This window comes from Talpa europaea, assembly GCF_964194135.1.
Source record: "Talpa europaea genome assembly, chromosome: 8".
NCBI lineage: Eukaryota > Metazoa > Chordata > Mammalia > Eulipotyphla > Talpidae > Talpa > Talpa europaea.
In genome coordinates, this window is record NC_140075.1 from 32,205,485 (window position 1) to 32,224,897 (window position 19,413).

The 19,413-nt window shown below is 51.4% G+C and overlaps 1 protein-coding gene across 1 annotated transcript; it reads right to left on the reverse strand.

Annotated features, from left to right (window-relative positions):
• Window positions 1-2,605: 2,605 nt before the first annotated feature.
• RPAP1 (RNA polymerase II associated protein 1) lies at window positions 2,606-17,051 on the reverse strand (the record flags this gene model as incomplete). Its single annotated transcript, XM_084239986.1, has 24 exons — window positions 2,606-2,743; window positions 2,851-2,910; window positions 3,043-3,219; window positions 4,989-5,745; window positions 6,249-6,391; window positions 6,647-6,799; window positions 6,999-7,194; window positions 7,440-7,549; window positions 7,956-8,154; window positions 8,294-8,452; window positions 8,881-9,038; window positions 9,285-9,455; window positions 9,545-9,679; window positions 9,811-9,993; window positions 10,515-10,682; window positions 10,885-10,986; window positions 11,824-11,922; window positions 12,208-12,323; window positions 13,194-13,373; window positions 14,229-14,450; window positions 15,210-15,330; window positions 15,784-15,873; window positions 16,164-16,312; window positions 16,871-17,051. 24 exons carry the CDS (start codon window positions 17,049-17,051, stop codon window positions 2,606-2,608), a joined length of 4,167 nt encoding a protein of 1,388 aa, XP_084096112.1.
• Window positions 17,052-19,413: the final 2,362 nt, after the last annotated feature.

Sequence of the window (19,413 nt, forward strand, 5' to 3'; positions counted from 1 at the left end):
GCCCTATTTGACTCTGCAGCTATCCCACTAGGAGGTCACAGAATTTATTTGCAAGACACTATGTAAGCCTGGTTCTCAAAGTGTGGTTAGTTCTTAACAGCAGCATAAGCCTGGGAACTTGTTAGAAATACAAATTCTTGGGTTTCACCCCAACCTACTGAATCAGAAACACTAGTGGTTTGGCTCCCCAATTTCCAGGTGATTTTTGTCACAAGATGTTTGAGAACTATTATTGCTGACACAGTAGTTGCTTAAAAAAACCTAATGTGTAATTCTGTTTTCAGCAGCTCCATTTATGAGAAGTGGTTCTGTCTACCTATAAACAGGCACAACACACTCACCTTGGTGACCTATAAACAGCTATGGTAAGTAATTTTTTTAAAGATTTGTTTTATTTATTTATGCATACAAGAACTGAGGTATAGGCCAGAGGTGCAGGGGTAGGGGTGAGAGGATTCACCACAGAGTGGGGAGCAGAACAGGCAGAGCTACTGAAATACACTGCTGAGGGGAACAGCGGGTGAGACAGGAGAGGTCTACTGTGCCATGAGGGCCACCTCCCTGCCTGGGGATTGAACTGTGCTGCAGTGGCTGGCAATATAGCTTGATAGCGCTAAGACTTTAACCCATGAGGCACCAGGGAAGCCTTTCTGGTAATTCCATATAGCAAATGACATTGTACAAAAGCTTAAATGTTGGGCCTCCCCGGTGGCGCAGCGGTTGAGCGCTGGGTTACGAAGCTGCCCGCGGCCTCTGCGGCGCCGGTTCGATCCCCGGCTGCTCCCCGGCCACCTGAGGAGGGTCCCACATGGCGCGCAGACCTCTCCTGCCGCCCGCTGCTCCCCTCAGCAGTGTCCTTTGGTCCTTCTGCCTGTTCTGCTCCCCGCTCTGGCTCTGGTGAATTCTCTCACCCTCCCGCGCTTCTGACTGCACCCAGTGCATGTGTAAACAGAACAAACAAACAAAACAAATAAATAAAGAAATAAACATGCCTCTATAAAAAAAAAAAAAAAAAAAAAAAAAGCTTAAATGTTAAAATTCGGACCAAACTTAGTACTTTTTTTTTAATATTTATTTACAAGAACTGGGGTACAGGCCAGATTGTGAGAGGGTGAGAGGATTCACCAGAGACAGAGTGGGGAACAGAACAGGCAGACTGACCGAAATACACTGCAGAGGGGAGCAGCAGGTGAGACAGGAGAGGTCTGCCGTGCTATGTGGGTATCTCCGCAATTGGCTGGGGATTGAACCGGCACTACAGAGGCTGCGGAGAGCTTCACAGCACTGTGCTCAACCGCCTGCACCACCAGGGAGGCCTGGACCAAACTTAGAAACTCCACCAAATGAGATGAACAGATGAACCAGGGTTTATGCTTTGACCCATTCCTTCATAGATCCCAGATTCACATTTTGCTGCCTCACCCGCAATGTGAGGGTATTTGGAGGTGGGACCTTGGGAGAGTGATTAGGGCATGAGGGCTCCACCTCAGGGGAACGGGCTGAGTGCCCCATGAACAGAGGAGGTAGACAGCATCTTCATACCATCTGCCATGTGAGGCTGTCTATGAACCATGAAGCAGGCCCTCACTAGACACCAAATCTGTTTGCACCTTGATCTTGAAACTCTTGGGCACCAGAACTGTGAGAAATAAATTTCTGCTGTTTGTCAGTCACCCAGTCTATGGCATTGTGTGACGGCAGCCCAAAGAAGTTGAGAGAGGTAGCTACTGTGCCTGTCTGATTTGGGGCTTCTTCATGTCTCAGGATAGCAGTTGATGGAAATAGGGGACCATAAGGAGACCTCACTAAAGACACCTACACTCCAAGTGGCCCACTGGGGTGAATCCTTCTTTTCTTTTAAAGATTTATTTATGCATACAAGAACTGGGGTACAGGCCAGAGTTGTGGGGGGGGTGAGAGGATTCACCTGAGACAGAGTGGGGAGCAGAACAGGCGAGTCAGGAGAGGTCTGCTGCACCATGTGGGTAGCTCCCTGGCCAGGGATTGAACTCATACTGCAGTGGCTGTGGACAGCTTCATAGGTTGCATCTTCACCCCTCGCACCACCAAGGAGGCCCTGGAGTGAATCCATCTTGAAGCGTCCCCATTCTCATGAGTATTGTACTGCGTGGCTCCACTCCAGAACTGGGACCTGTATTTTTATGGTCGCCAAACATGGACTTAGTCTCCCCACCTCTTCCACTGTAGCCCTTCTTCTCTGGGCCAATCCATCCCTTGATACCAGTCCTCAACATGTCTGAAATTAGCCCAAATCATATTTCCAGGAGATTAAAAAAAATTTTATTTCAATATACAGCGACAGTATTTATATACTCTAGCCTGAGGCAGGAGAGGTGAACTTAGTTGTCTTTCCCCAAGAGGGGATAAATGGTTAAGTCACCCTTCATTCCCTGTACCACCCCGCAGAAGCACCAGAGCCCAAGTTTCAGATATCAGGATATAAAGGTTCACCCTGCTCCCAGGAAGCAAGCCTTCTGCTCCTGTCTCCTGTTCACCCTTAGAACACAAAGCTCTTCTGTCTGGTGAGGCATCTGTGGGTGCACCCCAAGAGAATATAGCCATCTCTTCATTTGTAGCAGTTCTGCTAGGTCCCTGATACCCCATTTTGGAACAGTCTCTGGAGGTACTGCTGACGCAAAGGGGGCAACTTGGGATATAGCTCGAAACCTTCTGGGAGGGTGGAATTCGGAAGCTTATAGTGGAGGAGGTGCTGCCGGAGCCCCTGCAAGGAGGGAAGGAATATGATTGAGCAGGTAATGAGATCTGGGTGAGATCTCTCTCCCCCCAAAACCTTCTGTCCTCCCATCGTTCAGGAGGTACTGACCCTACCTCATCTGTCAGCAGCCAGGTTTTCTGCAGCATGCTTCTGTGGGCAGCCTTCATTTCGTCCTAGAGGCAAAACAGGAAGAGGGGCACTGGGCCAAGGGTTGGTACCCACCATGGGCCTTGCATGCCTCTCACCTCCTCCCCAGCTCAGTCACAGGCCGCCTTCCTCCCTCTGCAGATGGGGATGTGACTTACTGAGTTCCTTGGGTCCTGGGAAAAGATGAAGCTATTGACATGAGCCACAGCCACAGCATAGAGCACAGGGCACCAGCATGGGCGGAGGGCACCGGTGACCAGGGCCCGGAAGTAGAGCTGCAGAAGGGCCAGGTTGTCTTCTGGGGGCTCTGTGTAGCACGCCAGGGACACGGGCAACTGTGACAGGGAAAATGAGGCACGCGAGTGTGGTTGGGAGCGTGCAGCACTGGATGACAGGGCGGATGGTTGATGGGCACTTGAACCAAATCCTGAGGGGGAAGGTCAGGTCCTAAACATTCATCCCTTTCTATCATAAGGCTGACAGCGAAAGACCAAAGAGCTGGGAAGCTGGGAAACTGAGAAGCAGTTGTGAATTTTTACTGCTTGCCACTCCTTGTTTAATCTACTTAAAACTTTCAAGTTCACTGTTCAAGTATATCATCTAAACCTTTCACAAGTTCATGTTTCTTTCAAAACATTTTTTAATTCCGTGCAGAAATGTCATGAGGGAAACAAAGTTTATGTACAAGGGTAAGCTTATCATACCGTTACTTAAATAGAAAAAACCCCTGAAAACTCTCAGGACCACCAGTGATTCTGAAGGAGCAAGTCGGGGCACGCCTGCACACGGACATTACATAATAATAAAAAAATGCTGACTTAGAATGTTTAATGATGTGGGGACTATTTCTACGTAATATTTTTTTTTTAAAAAAAGATTTATTTATTTGCTTGTTTGTTTATACATGCACTGGGTACAGTCAGAAGCGCGGGAGGGTGAGAGAATTCACCAGAGCCAGAGCGGGGAGCAGAGCAGGCAGAAGGACCGAAGTACACTGCTGAGGGGAGCAGCGGGCGGCAGGAGAGGTCTGCGCGCCATGCGGGACCCTCCTCCGGTGGCCCGGGAGTAGCCGGGGATCGAACCGGCGCTGCAGAGGCTGCGGGCAGCTTCGCAACCCAGCGCTCAACCGCTGCACCACCAGGGAGGACCTATTTCTATGTAATGTTAAGTGAAGAAAATGGCAGTGACTCCCATCCAACTTTACAAAAAGTATGTATTTATATAAAAAATAGAAAAAGATAAATCAAAATGGTTACCATTGGGCAGGGGAATTATGAATGGTTACAATTTTCTTTTTAATTGTTAAAAATATTTTGCATTTTCCTCTTAGGCTTTTATATAAAAGATGTATTTATATAGCATATGCACAATAAATGTATTTATATATTAAAATTTTTACTTTATCAGAATGTAATAATGAACATAAAAAATCAAATCTTAAAAATAGTTAACTCTTTATAGCTTAGAAGTTTAACCCCTTATCCTGATATTTCAGGCCCTCTAAGACTTTGCCTTGTTTCCAGCAAGTTCCCAAAGTGAAACATGGACTTCCTTTTTTTTTTTTCCTTTCTGTGGCCGGTGTAACAGAACTGGCGTATGTTCAAAGACATCATCGCTGTCGACTTCCTCCTTCTACCCTTTCCTACTCTTCCCTGCCTCTGAGCTACTGTTTATGCTAGTCCATTAGCACACCCTGTCCTACCTCTCCCACAATACAGATTCTACTCAGCCTTCGACGCCCTGGTCACTCCCCACTTCTTCCACAGAGCATTTTCCTTATTGGAAGCCCACTCGGACCTTTTCCTTCTCTAAATCCCACCTAGAATCTGAATATTTCCGAACTCTGTGGGCTTTTAGTATATCTCTTCTGATCTAGATTGTAGCACTTTGTGGGCGAGGGGCCATGTCTTGTGAATAGCAGCAAACACCGATTCTGTGCCTGATGCCATGCTGGATCATTCTCATGGATTCTCTCCATCTCCTCAAAGCCTCCAGGGAGTGAAATGAGGACCCTGAGGCCCGCCACAGCACCCCACTGCTCAGGACTCTTACCAAGGCCCAGTACAGGAAGCCCACCGTAGGCCCTACTGGGCTGAGAAGGTACCTGGATCAGAGGCAGGCCCAGAGCTCGCAAGGCTCCCACGTGCTCTCCAAAGAGGGCGAGGCGCAAGGTGACACTGAACCGACGCTGCAGGGGAAGGAGGACCAGCGCTCCAAAGAGGTGATCCCCAAAAGAGACAGCCTCAAAATGCTCCAGGAAGCTGGCGTAGAGGTCAGGGAAAGACGTCAGGCCAGGAAGTGGGCAGTCCAGGTTAAGTTTTGGCAGGACTTCAGGCTGGCAGAGCTGAGCCAGAAGGGCAGCCACCAGGTGCTGTATTGGGGTCTCCCGAAATAGTTCACCATCTACCAGGAAGGCACACATGAGTCGTGCCAGGCGGGCAGCGGGAGGCACAGCCAGGAGGGCCTGGGGGCGCCAGCTCTCCAGGACTAATATCCATTGCAGGGCCCGCATGGCTGTGCCCACTGTGTCAGCAGGAGGGAGCCCTGAGGGGGTCTCTGAGGCCTGGTGGTAGAGGTGAATCAATGGCAGGAAAGGCCAGTCAGTGGGCAGCAGTGGCTCCTTAGGCACAGGGAGCAGCAGACCTGGGACCTGCTGTAGCTCCCCTCGGTATAAGGCCTGGGAAACAATCAGGCTGGCTCGGACCAGGGAGCAGTGGGTCAGGTAGCAGCTGCGGATGCTGGGGAGATCCTGGCAGGCCTGAGCTAGCAGAGCCCCTCGCGCACACCCAAGATCCCTTCCACTCCCTAAGGAGAGCCGGTCAGAGAAGTCAGCTGCCTCCAGGCCCCCTGATTCTTTTTCCCTGTAACAGAACACAAAGCCAAAAATGAGGGCTTCAACCACAGCACCCGAAGGCCCTGCCAGCTCCCAGGGCTTCCCAGAGGCTCCTACATCTAGTCGTGCCCCTCCCTGTCCTCCTGCTACCCTTCCATGCTGGGGGTATGCCAGTTGCAAGTAAATGGGGATGGTAATAAGAATATGTATCTCATAGTACTCAGGTAAAATACTTAAGGGAGTACCAGACCCAGAGTTAGCACTCAGCACTGTTAGCTATCACACGTGTATAGCTAGTTAACAGAACATTTTGAGTCATACTGTCACACTGAAGTCTCAAAATAATTCTCTAGTGTGGTTACCCTCCTCCTCACTGCACTAATGAGGAAATGGAAGCTCAGACAGGTTAGGGGTAGCCCATGGGAGAAAAGGAATTCAATCCAGGTCTCCTTGCTCCAGATCCGGGGCTGCTGTCAGTCATCACAGCAGCCTGTCAAAGGGCTGAGTTGATGCCATCAACCCTGCGCTTACGGGAGGAACTCTGGCCGGAACACAAAACTCAGCAGCAACTCATGGGCGAGGTGCTCACTTCCAGGCAGCAGGCGACTCAGTAGAGCCAAGGCCAGGCCATGATGGAGGGCAGCACGGGTGGCCGGCACTGGCTGGAATGTTGCCTGCAGACAGAAAAGCAGAAAGCAGTTGGGGAAGGGCAGAGGGGTAGGAGGTAACAAAACAAAGAGACGAGAAGCAGAGTATATATGCTGCAGGGTGTGTCTCGAGGAAAGCAGGAACTATGTGGCCTAGCAGAAGCAGCACAAGTCCCAGACAAGCAGGATGGGGACAACTGGGAAGGATGCGGGACAGTGGCATGGATAGAGATACTGGCAGGTGGGAGGTGGAGGGAGACAACAACAGACAGGGGCACCTACCACTCTCTGAGCCAGGGTGAGTGCCAGGTACTGTAGGTGGTACTCATGGCGCAGGGCCCACGCAGAGAAGGGTGTGAGGTGTGGGGCAGCCATCGGAGTCACACACTGGAGAAAGTAGTTCTGGAGTCCCGGGGCAGCCAGTATGGCTTCCAGCTGAAGAAAAGCACATTTCTTCACATCTAGAATGCGACTGATCTCTTCTGGGTGTCCCCAGGCAGCTGGCCTGTCCCCCGCCAAACTCAGAGAAGTGGGTGCCGACAGAAGAGGCCTCCCTTCCCCAAGGAACACCTCCCCTTTTCTTTGTGATTCCTGACCTCCTGTCTAGCCCCTAACCAGGAAACCCACGGCTCACCTGACCACAAAGGCCCTTATGGATCCGGGTCAGGGAGTTGAAAAGAGAGAAGAGGGCGGTGAGGAACGGGAAGGGTGACGCTGAGCCAGCCAGACTGAGAGGGGGACAGCCTCCCGTGCAGCCTAGTGACACAAGGCTCGGGAGAGCTTCAGGGGCCGGAGCACAGGACAGAGGGTTGCAGAGAGGGGAGCAGCACCTGGAAGCAGAATGGAGACATTGAAAGGAGCTCTGGCCTGATGTGCTCCTGAGCCCTGGCTGTGCAGAGGAGTGCCACCGTCCTCTGCCCTATACAACCATCACCTGTTAGGGATTCAGGTTTCCCTCAGGCTGAGGGCTTCCACCTGGGACGGAGCAGGGAGTCAGGCCCAGGAATCCCACAAGGAGAGCAAGTGTCTCCTCCCACAACCTCTTCCCGCCCCTCCCCCACCACTATGTACATACCCAAGGGACTCCCACAGGCTGCCCAGAGTGGGCTGGTGCAGCAAGGGCAACAGCAGCTCCTCCGACAGGCGTTCCATGTCCTGAAGCCAATCCCCAGGGCACATTCTTGGCTGGAGGACCAAGGGGCTCAATGAGCTGAGGGCTAGGATACACTTTCTCCTATACCCGGTGTACCTAGGCCAAACCCAGGATTCCAAGAGCCCAAAGGGTCATTGTATGTAGACTTCTGCCTCTGACCCTTGTGGAAAAGACCCTGAGGTTGCTCCGACACCCACTAGGGGTCTAGGGGTCCTGAGAGAGCATAAAAACGCAGGGCTGGGCTGCTGCTTGGGGTTCTCTGGTCCCCACCACCATGCTTCTGGAAGCCTCACTAGGTATGAAGGTGGAAAGAGGAAGATAAGCAGCAGAAGGTAGGAGATGGTGGGAATGGGGGTGGCAGGAGTGGGGAGGGGAACAGGAGTAAGTAGGTGGAGTATTAGATGGAGGCCTGGGGGAACGCGGGTGGGTAGCACTCACCTGCTGGCTCCAGGCCTGGTAGTAGGCGCCCAGGAAGAGCAGGCAGGCAGTAGACACAGGGCTCAGGGCACACCAAATCTTAGGTCTGGGTAGCAACTTCAAGGTCTGTCTTAGACATGGCTCCACCAGAGGCAGGAGCCCAGACACCTGGGTCCAAGTGATCCCGGAAGGGGCGGCTGAGAGGTTCTCAGCAGAATCGCTACAGGAGTGCAACAGGGGCCAAGTGAGGCCCCTCACCTCCCCTCTAAGCTCTAACCACCCCTCCCTGTGGAGCACTCCTATGTGTCCTGGAGTCCCCTGTAGGACATCCCTGCGGGCAGGTCAGGGCTATCACCTACCTGCTGGGCCCAGGGCTGGTGCTGCTGGCTGCCAGGGTCAGCTGGGTGAGGAGAGTGAGCAGTGAGGCTATCCGCTGAACGGATAGGGGCTGAGGTGGGTGGGTGCTGAGCTCCTTCGGCACAGCCTGCAGGGCCCGCATCAGCACTGGGTATAGCTTCCTGGAGAAAACAATTGCCTTTCAGGGCATGAAGGGAGATGGAGATATAAGATGTAAGCCCCTACCACCCAGGCCCATTCCCTGGCCTGGTGCTCTTGAAGCTTTCACCAGGGCAGGAAGGCTGGGGCTGAGGAGAGGCAGTAGCTCCTTAAGGTTTTCCTCAGCAGGGATTGTAAACCTCATTTCATCCAACACCAATGCCATGGTGCATGAGTGTGGTTCCCTACTGCCCTTGGGCTGGTCCAGACCCCAAGCCTTCTTTCCCTCCCAGAATCCCCTCTTCCTCATTCTCAGCCTCCTACCATGCTTGAACCCTTGGGCAAAGCTGAGATATCAGCTTAGATAGTAACAGCTTAGACCTGTACAGAGGTACAGATCTGGGGGTCTACGAGCGCGCCCTAACCTCCCCAACCTCGGGTCTCTCCTTACCGATAAAGGTCACAGCCTTGGCCGTAGGCCGCGGCCACAGCCCACAGGCGGAAGGCCTCAGTGCTCAGCATCTCAGCTTCCGTAGGAGGCAAAGCCAGTTCCTGGGGAGCCTCAGCTATGAAGCGGCACAGGCGGCTCCGGAGATCAAAACTGCTCAACTGGGTGGGCAGAGTCTGGGGTCAGGATCAGCTGGGACTCCCTAGTCCCAAGAAGCCTCTGGTTCTCTCACTATGGAGACTTTGCCAACTGTTCCTGGCCCCTCTGGTGCCCCAGGGTCAGAGCTCTGGAAAAGGTAAAACTATCTCCTCCTTCCTTCTAGAAAGTACTAGCCGAGGATCTGTTCTACAGCTACTTGGCGACAGGTGATAGGTGCCTATCTGTACGTGGCCCTGTGTCCTGCTCACCAGTCGGGCAGCTATGTTCCTACCAGCCGAAGCCAAGACACGAAGCAGTTTCATGGCAGGGGTGCAGGGGACTTTGTGTAGGCTGGCGGTAGGCCCCACCCCCATGGGGGACCAGCTGGTGGGCAGAAACTCTCGAACTATCGTCTCTATCAGCCGAGGGCACTCCAGGACCTGCGGGGGACAGGAGGAAAAGGGGAGGCTGAGGGTCAAGACCAGGTCCAGCTAAGCTCTTTGTCCATTTCCTGCTGCCTCTTTCTTACCCTCGTGGCTGACTCCAGAGAATGCCGGGCCAGGCGGATGAGCACAGCCAGTATGTCAAGGACCACAGAGGGTCCTGGGCAGGTCACCTCCAGCACATAGCGCAGCCGAGGCAGCAGGTTGGTGGCCAGAAGCCCCTGGGGTAGATTAGAGATAAATCTCCTACCAATGCAGCTGGACCCCAGGCCGTGACGGCCCCTCTTGTCCAACATGTGCCTGCCCCTGTGCTGCGGTCATGGGCCAGGTGCAGCTGTCCCAGTGCCGCTACCTTGATGACATCATGTCGGGCCAGATCAGATGGAGGCCGGTTTCTTTCCTCAGGGCTCTTCTTTTTGGTCTTTTCTGCTGTGGGCTCTTCGTCCTCGTCCTCATCTTCCTTGTCCTCCTTACTGGGCATCAGAGGGAACACCAAAGCTCCATGGTACCAGGAGAAGGTGCTGTCAAGGAGCTCCTGCCAATGGAAAGGGAATCGGGAGGGAAGGAGAAGGACAGGCTAGGAAGTGGGACAGGAGTAGGGAGCGGAGGCCACCCACAGAGAGAAAGGCAAGGCTCCTGCACCTTCCTGGTGGCGCAGGGGTAAAAGACACAGCGCTATCAAGCTATTGCCTGAGTCCCATCCCCGGCCAGGGAGCTATCCACATGGCGCAGCAGACCTCTCCTGTCTCCCCGCTGCTCCCCTCAGCAGTGTGTTTCAGTAGATCTGCCTGTTCTGCTCCCTACTGTCTCTGGTGAATCCTCTCACCCCCCTCCCCCCACACCTCTGGCCTGTACCCCAGCTCTTGTATGCATAAATAAATAAATCTTAAAAAAAAAAAAAAGGAAAGGCTCCTGGGCTTCGGAGCCTTTGGTTGAAGAGAGTAAAGCTGCCATTCCATTTTCTGCTCTTCATGGCAAAGCTGCAGCAACATGGGCATGGCCAGCAGGATATAGGGAGCCTGAAGTCTCAAAGTCCCACTCCTATCCCCATTGTACCTCATCTCCAGGAGCGACCAGCAGAGCCCGAAGAGCACGGACAGCAGCTGCGATGACCCCGTCCACTCTGTCATCCAGGGAGAAGCGCAGGAGGAAGAGGAAACCAGCATCCAAAAGAAGGCGCAAAACACTGCCCACTAGCCGGTCCCCAAACTCCCCAGCCTGGGCCTTGGGGACAGGAGGATAAAAGCCAACTGAAGATTATACTCTTTGTCCTAAACCCTTTCCTTGCCCACCGATGACTGTGGGTTGGTCCCACTCCCAGTTTGACCCACAGTCAGCTGATGTATGGGCTCGTCAGCCAGAGTGGAAGGGGCAGAGGTGGGAGAATCTAAGGCAGGGGGCAGGCCCAGGCCTGCAGTCCACTCACCCTGTCGATGACCTGGGCCAGCACATGCAGCGCTAGTGCTCTCTGCTGGGCCACCTGGCTGCGTGTCAAGTGAAACAGCTCCTGTAGGGAGTACCCTGCTCTCTGAGGCAGGGGCAAGAAGTTAGAAAGAGCCAAGACAGAGGGGAGCACACTCCCACCCCAAGTGCCAGCACTGTGTGTCAAGCGTAAGAGATTAATTCTTGCCTCTGCTCTCCATGGCCCTACAAACTGGTAAAAAAGATAAGGCATGTACTCAATACCCGTGGCATGAGGCTTCTTGGGAAGAGTGTAGCCACTGGTATTTAATTTGCAACTGGAGAGCAAGAGAGCAGAAATGTGGTTGGCCTCGGTGGGTGGTGGGAGCTACGATGGCCTGGCAGGGGGCAAAGGGCCAACACACCCCTGGGGCAGGTTTCAGGAGCTGAGCTCTGGAGGTCCCAGAGCACAGGTGCACGTGGGGAGAGGACTGTCCATGCACAGCAGGAGGGCGGGAGCTGCAGGGTCAGCAGGGAGAAGCTGTGGAAGGGATATCTTGTGTGGCTAAGGAGCTAAGACCTTATTCTGCAGGCAGAGGGGAGCCAGGAAACTTCTGAGGCAAGGCATGGCCCGAGCTGGGCCCGAGGAAATGGGGGTGGCAGCCCCATGAGGGACAGAATGGCACAGTGGAGAGAGCGGGCCACGCGGTGGAGCAGTCGAGAGGAAGCACGGCTCACAATGAGGACACATCACGGGAGGTGGCAGACACAGAATGGGTAAGTCCTGCCCACTGACTAGAATGTAAGGGGATGACTAGAAAGAGTTCAAGTCCGCTTAGGCGATCAGGAATGGACAGAAAGGCCATGAACCAGAGCAGGGCACACAGGAGGTCCATGGCAACTGACCAGAGGTTCTTTTCCACACGGTGGTTCAAAGCACTTGCCAGAGTTGCCCAGGCCTCACCTCCGCCTCCTCTCCATGGTGATGCAGACCCAGATGGGTGGGCAGGTCCACATCGGGGGCCAGCAGCTCTCCCTGAAGACTGAATCGGGCCTGCATCCGCTAATGGGAGAAGAAAGAGGGCTATGGAGAGGGGCAGCAGCAACTCCCCCGCACCCACTCCTCACCTTTAATCCTCCACCTCCCAGGACTTGGGTCCTGACTCTATTCTGACTAGGAGTGGGCTCTCCTGGCCCTTGAGTCGAGGCAAGGCGATGGGAGAGGAGGCTGAGTGCAAAGGGAGAGGTTTCTCAAGCTCGAGGGAAGAGGAGGGCCTGAGTACCGGGTGCAAGAGCTACAGGCCACCCCCCCACCTGCCCACCCTGTAAGCCGCTTGACCCTCCTCACCTCCTGTGTCTGCTGCCGCCGGAGTGGGGGCAGGTTCTGAGTCCAGTGGAGCTTCTCCAGCTCAACAGTGTCCATGTGCAGCCATTCTTTATGAGGGGTCACGGGCAGAGTCAGAGCTGGGGGATAGAAGCAAAGTAGCATTTCCTAAGAGATGCAGCTCACTGCTCCCCTGGGGGCCCATCCATTACCCCAAAGTGCCACATCCACCCCTGCCCAGCAGTCTGGTAGCTTCTGCCTCCACTGACACCAAGGATTTGTTGGGAGAAGGATGAAGTGAGGAAGAGAGAGGACGCAGAGGAGGAAGGGAGGACTAGCACAACAGGGAAAACATAGCTGCCCACCCGCTAAAGGAGTGGTGGGGAGGGGCAACGAGGAAGGGATAAGATACAAAAACAGACCCACAACCTTTTCTTCCTTCCTCACTGCAATCCTCATCCCCACCTGCTCAGCTCGCTGGGAGTTCATCCTGAGGCAGCAGATTCCTGGCTCTCATAATTCAATTTCTTCCTTTTTAATCACTAATAAAATCTAGTTCCTGGGAAATAATTGCTCCCACTGGCTTCTCTGTTTCAGATCTGACATTTTCATCAGACGTGCGTCAGCCCCTACCTCTCCAATCACCCTCCACCTGCCATGTCCCCCCAACTCTGAGATCAGAGGCAGAAAGAACGGTAGGCTGGACTGAGCCAGAGCTGGATCAGCTACCCAAAGGCAGGAGTAGCTGGTCTGCAAGGGGCAGAGGCCAATCAGCTATCACAGTGTTGCCTCTTACCAGGGAAGGGGGAGAAGGAACAGCAACAGACAAGAGAACAGGATGCACACACAGGAAGAAGACACGCATCAGCAAATGAAGACTGATTTCAAGCCAATAGTGAGCATTACATGCCCAAGGAGAGAGAAGATTCTCTTTTCCTATTTGCCAGGCCTAGCAGAAGGGCTTTTTTCTCCTTTTATTCCCTGAAAGGTGATCCTCCCACCCTCCAAACCTGGGGCTCCTGGCTCCAGCTCATCTTCCTTCTTGGGCTCACTGGCAGAAGTTGCCACAAGGGGCTCCTTTTCAGTGACTTCCACAGAGGATCCTTCTGACCTCTGCTCCTCCACGGTCTTCTCGCCTACTTGCTCCTGGGGGCGGCTATGAGATCTCAAGAAGGCAACCAAGCTGGGATCTAGTGAAGAGGATGGAGGGGAGAATTATGGAGGCAGATGCTCCTCAGCCCCCTACAAACCGGGGCCTGCTGAATACCACCTGCCTGTGGGTGCCAAGGCCAGGACAAACTACATGCCAGGCTTGACCTGAGCCTCTTGGGCTCTCCTGGGGCCTCTATGAACTTGTCTTCTCCTACCTTTCACTGGGACCTGCTTGTCCTCATTCCCTCCACCCCTCACAGCCCCCCGGTTCAGGCCTATGCCCTTCCTGTGTATGGTTCCAAGTCAGATGTCCAAACTAAGTGGCTGTGGAATAAGCGAACACATGCTGACTAGGGCATGGGAAATACACTTAGGGGAATCATTTCGCTCACTTTCTGCTAATTCTTTCGCCGCCAATATTGACTAAAAATCCAATATATGCTCTGCTCTTTACAGGTGCTAGACACAAGAGCCTGGAACAAGACAGTTGGTGCTACAGTTTTGGTGAACAGAAGCAAGGAGACGTGGCATCCTCTTATTACCGAGAACAGCGTGGCTGTGCTGGAGTACGGCTACAACAGTGTCTGTTGCACTAGGCTCCAGTATACACAGTGTGGAGATGAACAGTAGGGGCTGTGAGACCAGACAGAGGTGGGTTTGCATCTCATTGCTGTGCTCCTTACCAATTATGTGGCCAGGGGGAGAATTTCGTTAGGTTTTGAGCCTCAGATTTTTTTCTTTTCCATATATGAGCAATGGCATTAGTATTACCTACGTCCCAGGAATAGTCTGAGGGCAGAATGAAATCCTTCATTACAGGAGCCGGCACCATGGCTGGCACACACCGGAAGCCCCTCCTATCCTGTGTTAGCAGGAGAGCCAGGTGCCCATACCAAGCTGAGCCAGCAACTGCCTCTGTTCCTGCAGGATCTCCTCAGGAGTCATGGCTTGCAGTCTTGCGACATTCTCTTCGTGGATAGTCTGGACTTCCTGCTCAGCCTCCTGGCATCTGAGTCCCTTTCCTGTGACCAGATGGGGTCCCACGAAGCGGTGGCTGCCCTGAGGAAGCTGGCCGTCCTGATCCCTAGGTGTGAGTACCTCACAGGTCACAGTGCCTGGAAGAAGTGCAGGTTCAGGGCTTTTTTTTTTTTTTTTTTAATTTGTTTATTTATGCATACAAGAACTGGGGTACAGGCCAGAGATGCAGGTGTGAGAGGATTCATCAGAGACAGAGTGGGGAGCAGAACAGGCAGATTGACTGAAATACACAGCAGTCTGCTGCACCATGTGGGTCACCTCCCTCGTTGGGGATCGAACTCATGCTGCAGTGGCTGTGGACAGCTTCACAGCGCTGCATCTTAACCCCTTGCACCATCAGGGATACCCAGGTTCAGTTTTATTACCCTCCACCATTTGAAGATTATACTTTTGTAATACCGGTTAACCTTGGAGACTGGGATTGGGTTGGGATGGTAGCCTCTCTACCACCCCAGGACTAGTATGAAAAGTTTCCCTCAGTAACACTTGATTCTCCTTGTGACTGTGTAGGCAGTCTCTAGAGGCCCACCCTCAGATCTTCTCTCAGTAATTTGCATCATTAAAGCAACCCTGGCCTACATCTTTACAGCCCCTGCCAGACACTTTCACCCATTCGTTTTTCCCAGGGTAGAGTAATAGCCTGCCTTCTCCCTGCACCTCAGACACAGGTGTGGACCTAAGCCTCTCATACTCAATACTCTGAGTGGGTGTAGAGGGACAGATTTCTCTTTCAATGGAAGAAGTGCATTTCATATTTAAGGCAGGGAAGATACAGATCCTAAGATGACTCGATGATCATGCCTTACAAAAAAGCCATCTCTTTAACCCCAACTCACCTCCTGGTGAGCCCAGCATGGATGTGTCTTCTCCAACGGGAGGGACCCTGGCTTCAGACCCTCTCCTTGCGGCAATTTCCTGGGCAAAGATGCTCTTCTTACCAGATGCTGCTGGCTTTCCCTGTGGGGCAAAAAGAAAATGCAGCGGACTGATGCTCATTGCCTCATTCTCTTTTCAACCCGTTTCTAGCAAGGTTGAAAATAAAGAGATTAAAAAAAAGAAGGAACTTTGTTAAATATCCAGGGACACAACCCTAGTCCTCAGAAAAGCAAAGCCAGGTAGGTGCACAGGTGTTGAAGTCTGATAGAGTTGGGCTAGATTTCTGGCTCTTCTACCTATTAGATGTATAGTGTTGAACAAATATTTACCTCTTAGTTTCCTCATCTGAAAAATAGGATGGCAGCTGTCTTATATAGTTGCTGTTAGGAGAATTAAACCAAGTGATGCATATGAAGTGTTTAGCATGGTGCTGCTTTAACAACAGAACTGCTTATCACTAAGATTGTCTACCTGGGAAGATATACTGGGAGGTTCACCTGGGTGTCCCCTAAGCACCATCTACCACCTGCCTACCTGTCTCCCCTGTGCACGATGGAATACAGGAGGGAAAGCAACACCACTGGCCACAGGCAGATTTACAGCCATTGAACTTGTATCTCGCTCCTGCAACAACAAAGCACAAAGTAGTAACAATATAGAGATGACGCAGGCTGGGCCCAGTTCTCCAGGACCAGAAACTTGCTCAAGGAGTCATGCCTGACCCTCAGAAACTTGCTCAAGGAGTCATGCCTGACCCTCCTTGAAAAGTAATTGTAAATCAGCCCCTGATGTTACTGCAGGGGTCAAAGTTCCACCCTTCTGAGTCACCCACGATTTCATCAGGCTCACCACCCCCACCCAACATCCTCGCTGCTCCGGAATGCCTCGTCCCACTCAGCCAGGGTGAGACGCACAATAATCTTGGTCAGGACAGCAGTGATGTGCTCATCATGCCTGTTCAGCCTCTCTTCAGGGTCCTCGTGTTCAGGTAGAGGTCGACCGGGGCTGGGTCTGGCTCTCTTAGGGGGAGCAGGAACCAAAGCTGGAGGCAAATCTGGGAGACCTAAGGGAAAAAAAACTAGCTGTGAGGATATTCACACCTTCCCAGGAAGAGACTGAGGGCCGGGGGAAGTCAAAGAACAAAAGGCAGCTGTAGTGGGGCCCTGACTTCAAGCTTTGTCACCTGAGGCAAGATACTTAACCTCTTTTAGCCTCAGTTTCTTCAACTGTAAAATGGGGCTATGCAGTGTCTGAAATAACGAGCAGAGTCCAGTCACATCAGAAAGAGGAAGGAGGGCCTCCCTGGTGGCGCAAGGGGTTAAGACACAACCTATGAAGCTGTCTGCAACCTCTGTAGCACAAGTTTGATCCCCGGCCAGGGAGCTACCCACATGGTGCAGCAGACCTCTCCTGCTCCCCTCAGCAGTGTACTTTGGTCAATCTGCCTGTTCTGTTCCCCACTCTGTCTCTGGTGAATCCTCTCACCCCCCACACCTCTGGCCTGTCCCCCAGCTCTTGTATGCATAAATAAATAAATCTTAAAAAAAAAAAGAAAGAGAGAGGAAGGAGCCCCAGGGATGTTGCCTCTCCCCGCAGTCTGGCTGCACCCACAGCCACTCACTGTCCAGCATCACCACATCCCGATGCTCCTGCGGTGGACGCTGGGCCAGGTTAACATCGCCGCATCTCCGGCTTCCTTTCTTCACCAATTGTACAGCTGGGGCTGCTCCAGCTGCAAGAAACTGACTCTGGAAGTGCAGCAGATCCACCTCAGACTCCCCGGGCTTTGGTCTAGAGAGCATCTTGACACGTTGTTGGCTGCCTCCCCTGGTGAATCTTTCCAACACTGCTTTGGTGTGGGAATTCTCTCCTTCACCCCTGAAAGCAATAAAGGTGATGGGCCCTCTGCAACTAACACTTGATTCTCTCTTTATTGTACATCAGCAAAGACTCTTTTTTCTCTTGGGTTCATTCCAACTCATTTGTCCCTTATTACCACCCCCTCCTTATTTCCACCCTCCCTAATATCACCAGCCTAGTAACAGTATTTACTGCCAACTTAGATTGCTTACAATCTGTGAATGATAAAACTCTCAGGGACAACCATCAATGAATGACCTAAGGAAAATATTATCAGAGGCCAAGCAGATAAATGTGTCAAAACAGGGAGTGGTGATTCTGTATCAAACTGGAAAGAACATGCCTGGCCTAAAGGTATTCAAATCATTAAAAACCTTAGGCTATAAAAGACCAATATATAGGGGCCTCCCTGGTGGCGCAGTGGGTTGAGCACAGCGCTGTGAAGCTGTCCACAGCTTCTGCAGCGCTGGTTCGATTCCCGGCTGACCAGGGAGATGCCCACATGGCGTGGGACCTCTCCTGTCTCACCCGCTGCTTCCCTCAGCAGTGTATTTCAGTCAGTCAGTCTGCCTGTTCTGTTCCCCACTCTGTCTCTGGTGAGTCCTCTCACCCCTTGCATCTCTGGCCTGTACCCCAGCTCTAGTATGCATAAATAGATAAATTAAAAAAAAAAAAAAAAGGGAAAATAGCATGTGTTGGCTGCCTTTACATTGCTGGTGGGAAGGTGAAATGGCCTAGCAAATATGGAAGTTACCATACACACCAACAATTTCACTCCTTAGATATAAACCCAAGAAAAATGAAAACATGTTCACCCCCCAAAAGTGCACATGAATGTTTGTAGCAGAATTAGCCATAATAGTCAGAAAGTAAAAGCAATCTAAGTAAGAGATAAACGAAGTGTAGTGTAACAGAATAAACAAAGCATAGTGTATATATACAACATATAATCAATAAAAAGGAATGAAGTGCTGATACATGGATGAATCTTGAAAACATTAAGCAAAATGAAAGAAGTCAGTCACAAAGGGCCTCCTATTACGATTCCATTTACATGAAATGTCCAAAATGGGTAAATCCAGAGAGACAGAAAATAGATTGGTGGGTGTTAGGGACTAGGAGAACAGGAGAGAAGGGAAGTGAGTGCTAAATGGTACAGTTTCCTTTACGGATATGAAAATGTTCTTGAGTTAAACAGTCATGTTGGTTACAACCTTGTGAATATTTTAAAAACCACAGAACTGTATTCTTTCAAGTGGTGAGTTTGATGGTATATGAATCATACCTTAATTAGAAAAACAATCTTGGGTTGGCCAAATAAAACATGTCTGCAAATTTTGTGGCTAGTTTGGGTGGGATCCCTGAGCTAGAAGCGAAGTAAAAATATTTGTTATTGTTATTATTAAAACAGTAAATATATTGACCATTTAATATGTGCTAATACTTTCTCCAAGTAATTCATTTAATCTATGCAACAGCTATATCATAGGTTACTATTATTATTTATAGTTTAGGGTTGAAGAAAGGGGGTGCTGAGAAGTTGAATAATTTGCCCAAGATTTCAGTAAGTAGGCCTCCCCGGTGGTGCAGCGGTTGAGCGCTGGGCTGCGTAGCTGCCCACAGCCTCTGCAGCGCTGGTTCGATCCCCAGCCGCCGGCAAGGGTCCCACATGGCGTGCAGACCTCTCCTGCTGCCCGCTGCTCCCCTCAGCAGTGTACTTCATCAGTCTGTCTGTTCTGCTCCCTGCTCTGGCTCTGGTGAATTCTCTCACCCTCCTGCGCGTCTGACTGTACCCAGTGCTTGTATAAATAAATAAATTATTTTTAAAAAAAAGAAAGAAAAGGAATAAAAATATTAAAAAAAAAAAAGATTTCAGTAAGTAAATGATAGGACGTCAGCCCATGTTCTTAACCACTATGCCCTAAGTCTACAACTAACTAGTGTGTTTAAGTATCCTAGAAGTCTGTAATTGAGAGGTGGAGGCAGGGAGATTGGGGCGACCTATGAAGACTCTCCTAAAGAACAAAGATTTGAATTAAAATAGGGTTTCTCAGTTTTAGCTCTACTGATCTTTGGGATCAGATAATTCTTTGTTATAGGAGGCTGGCATGTGCACTATAAAAAGTTTAGCCAGGTTTTTAGCCTACAGATGCCATTAGTACACTTCCTCCCCAAACTGTGACAAGCAAAAATATCTCCAGATATTGCCAATGTCCCTTCAAGGGAAGAAAATCAGCCCCAGTTGAAAACCACTGAATCTGACCTTCAAGGATAAGACAGAAGACCTTTAGAGAAAAAACAGCT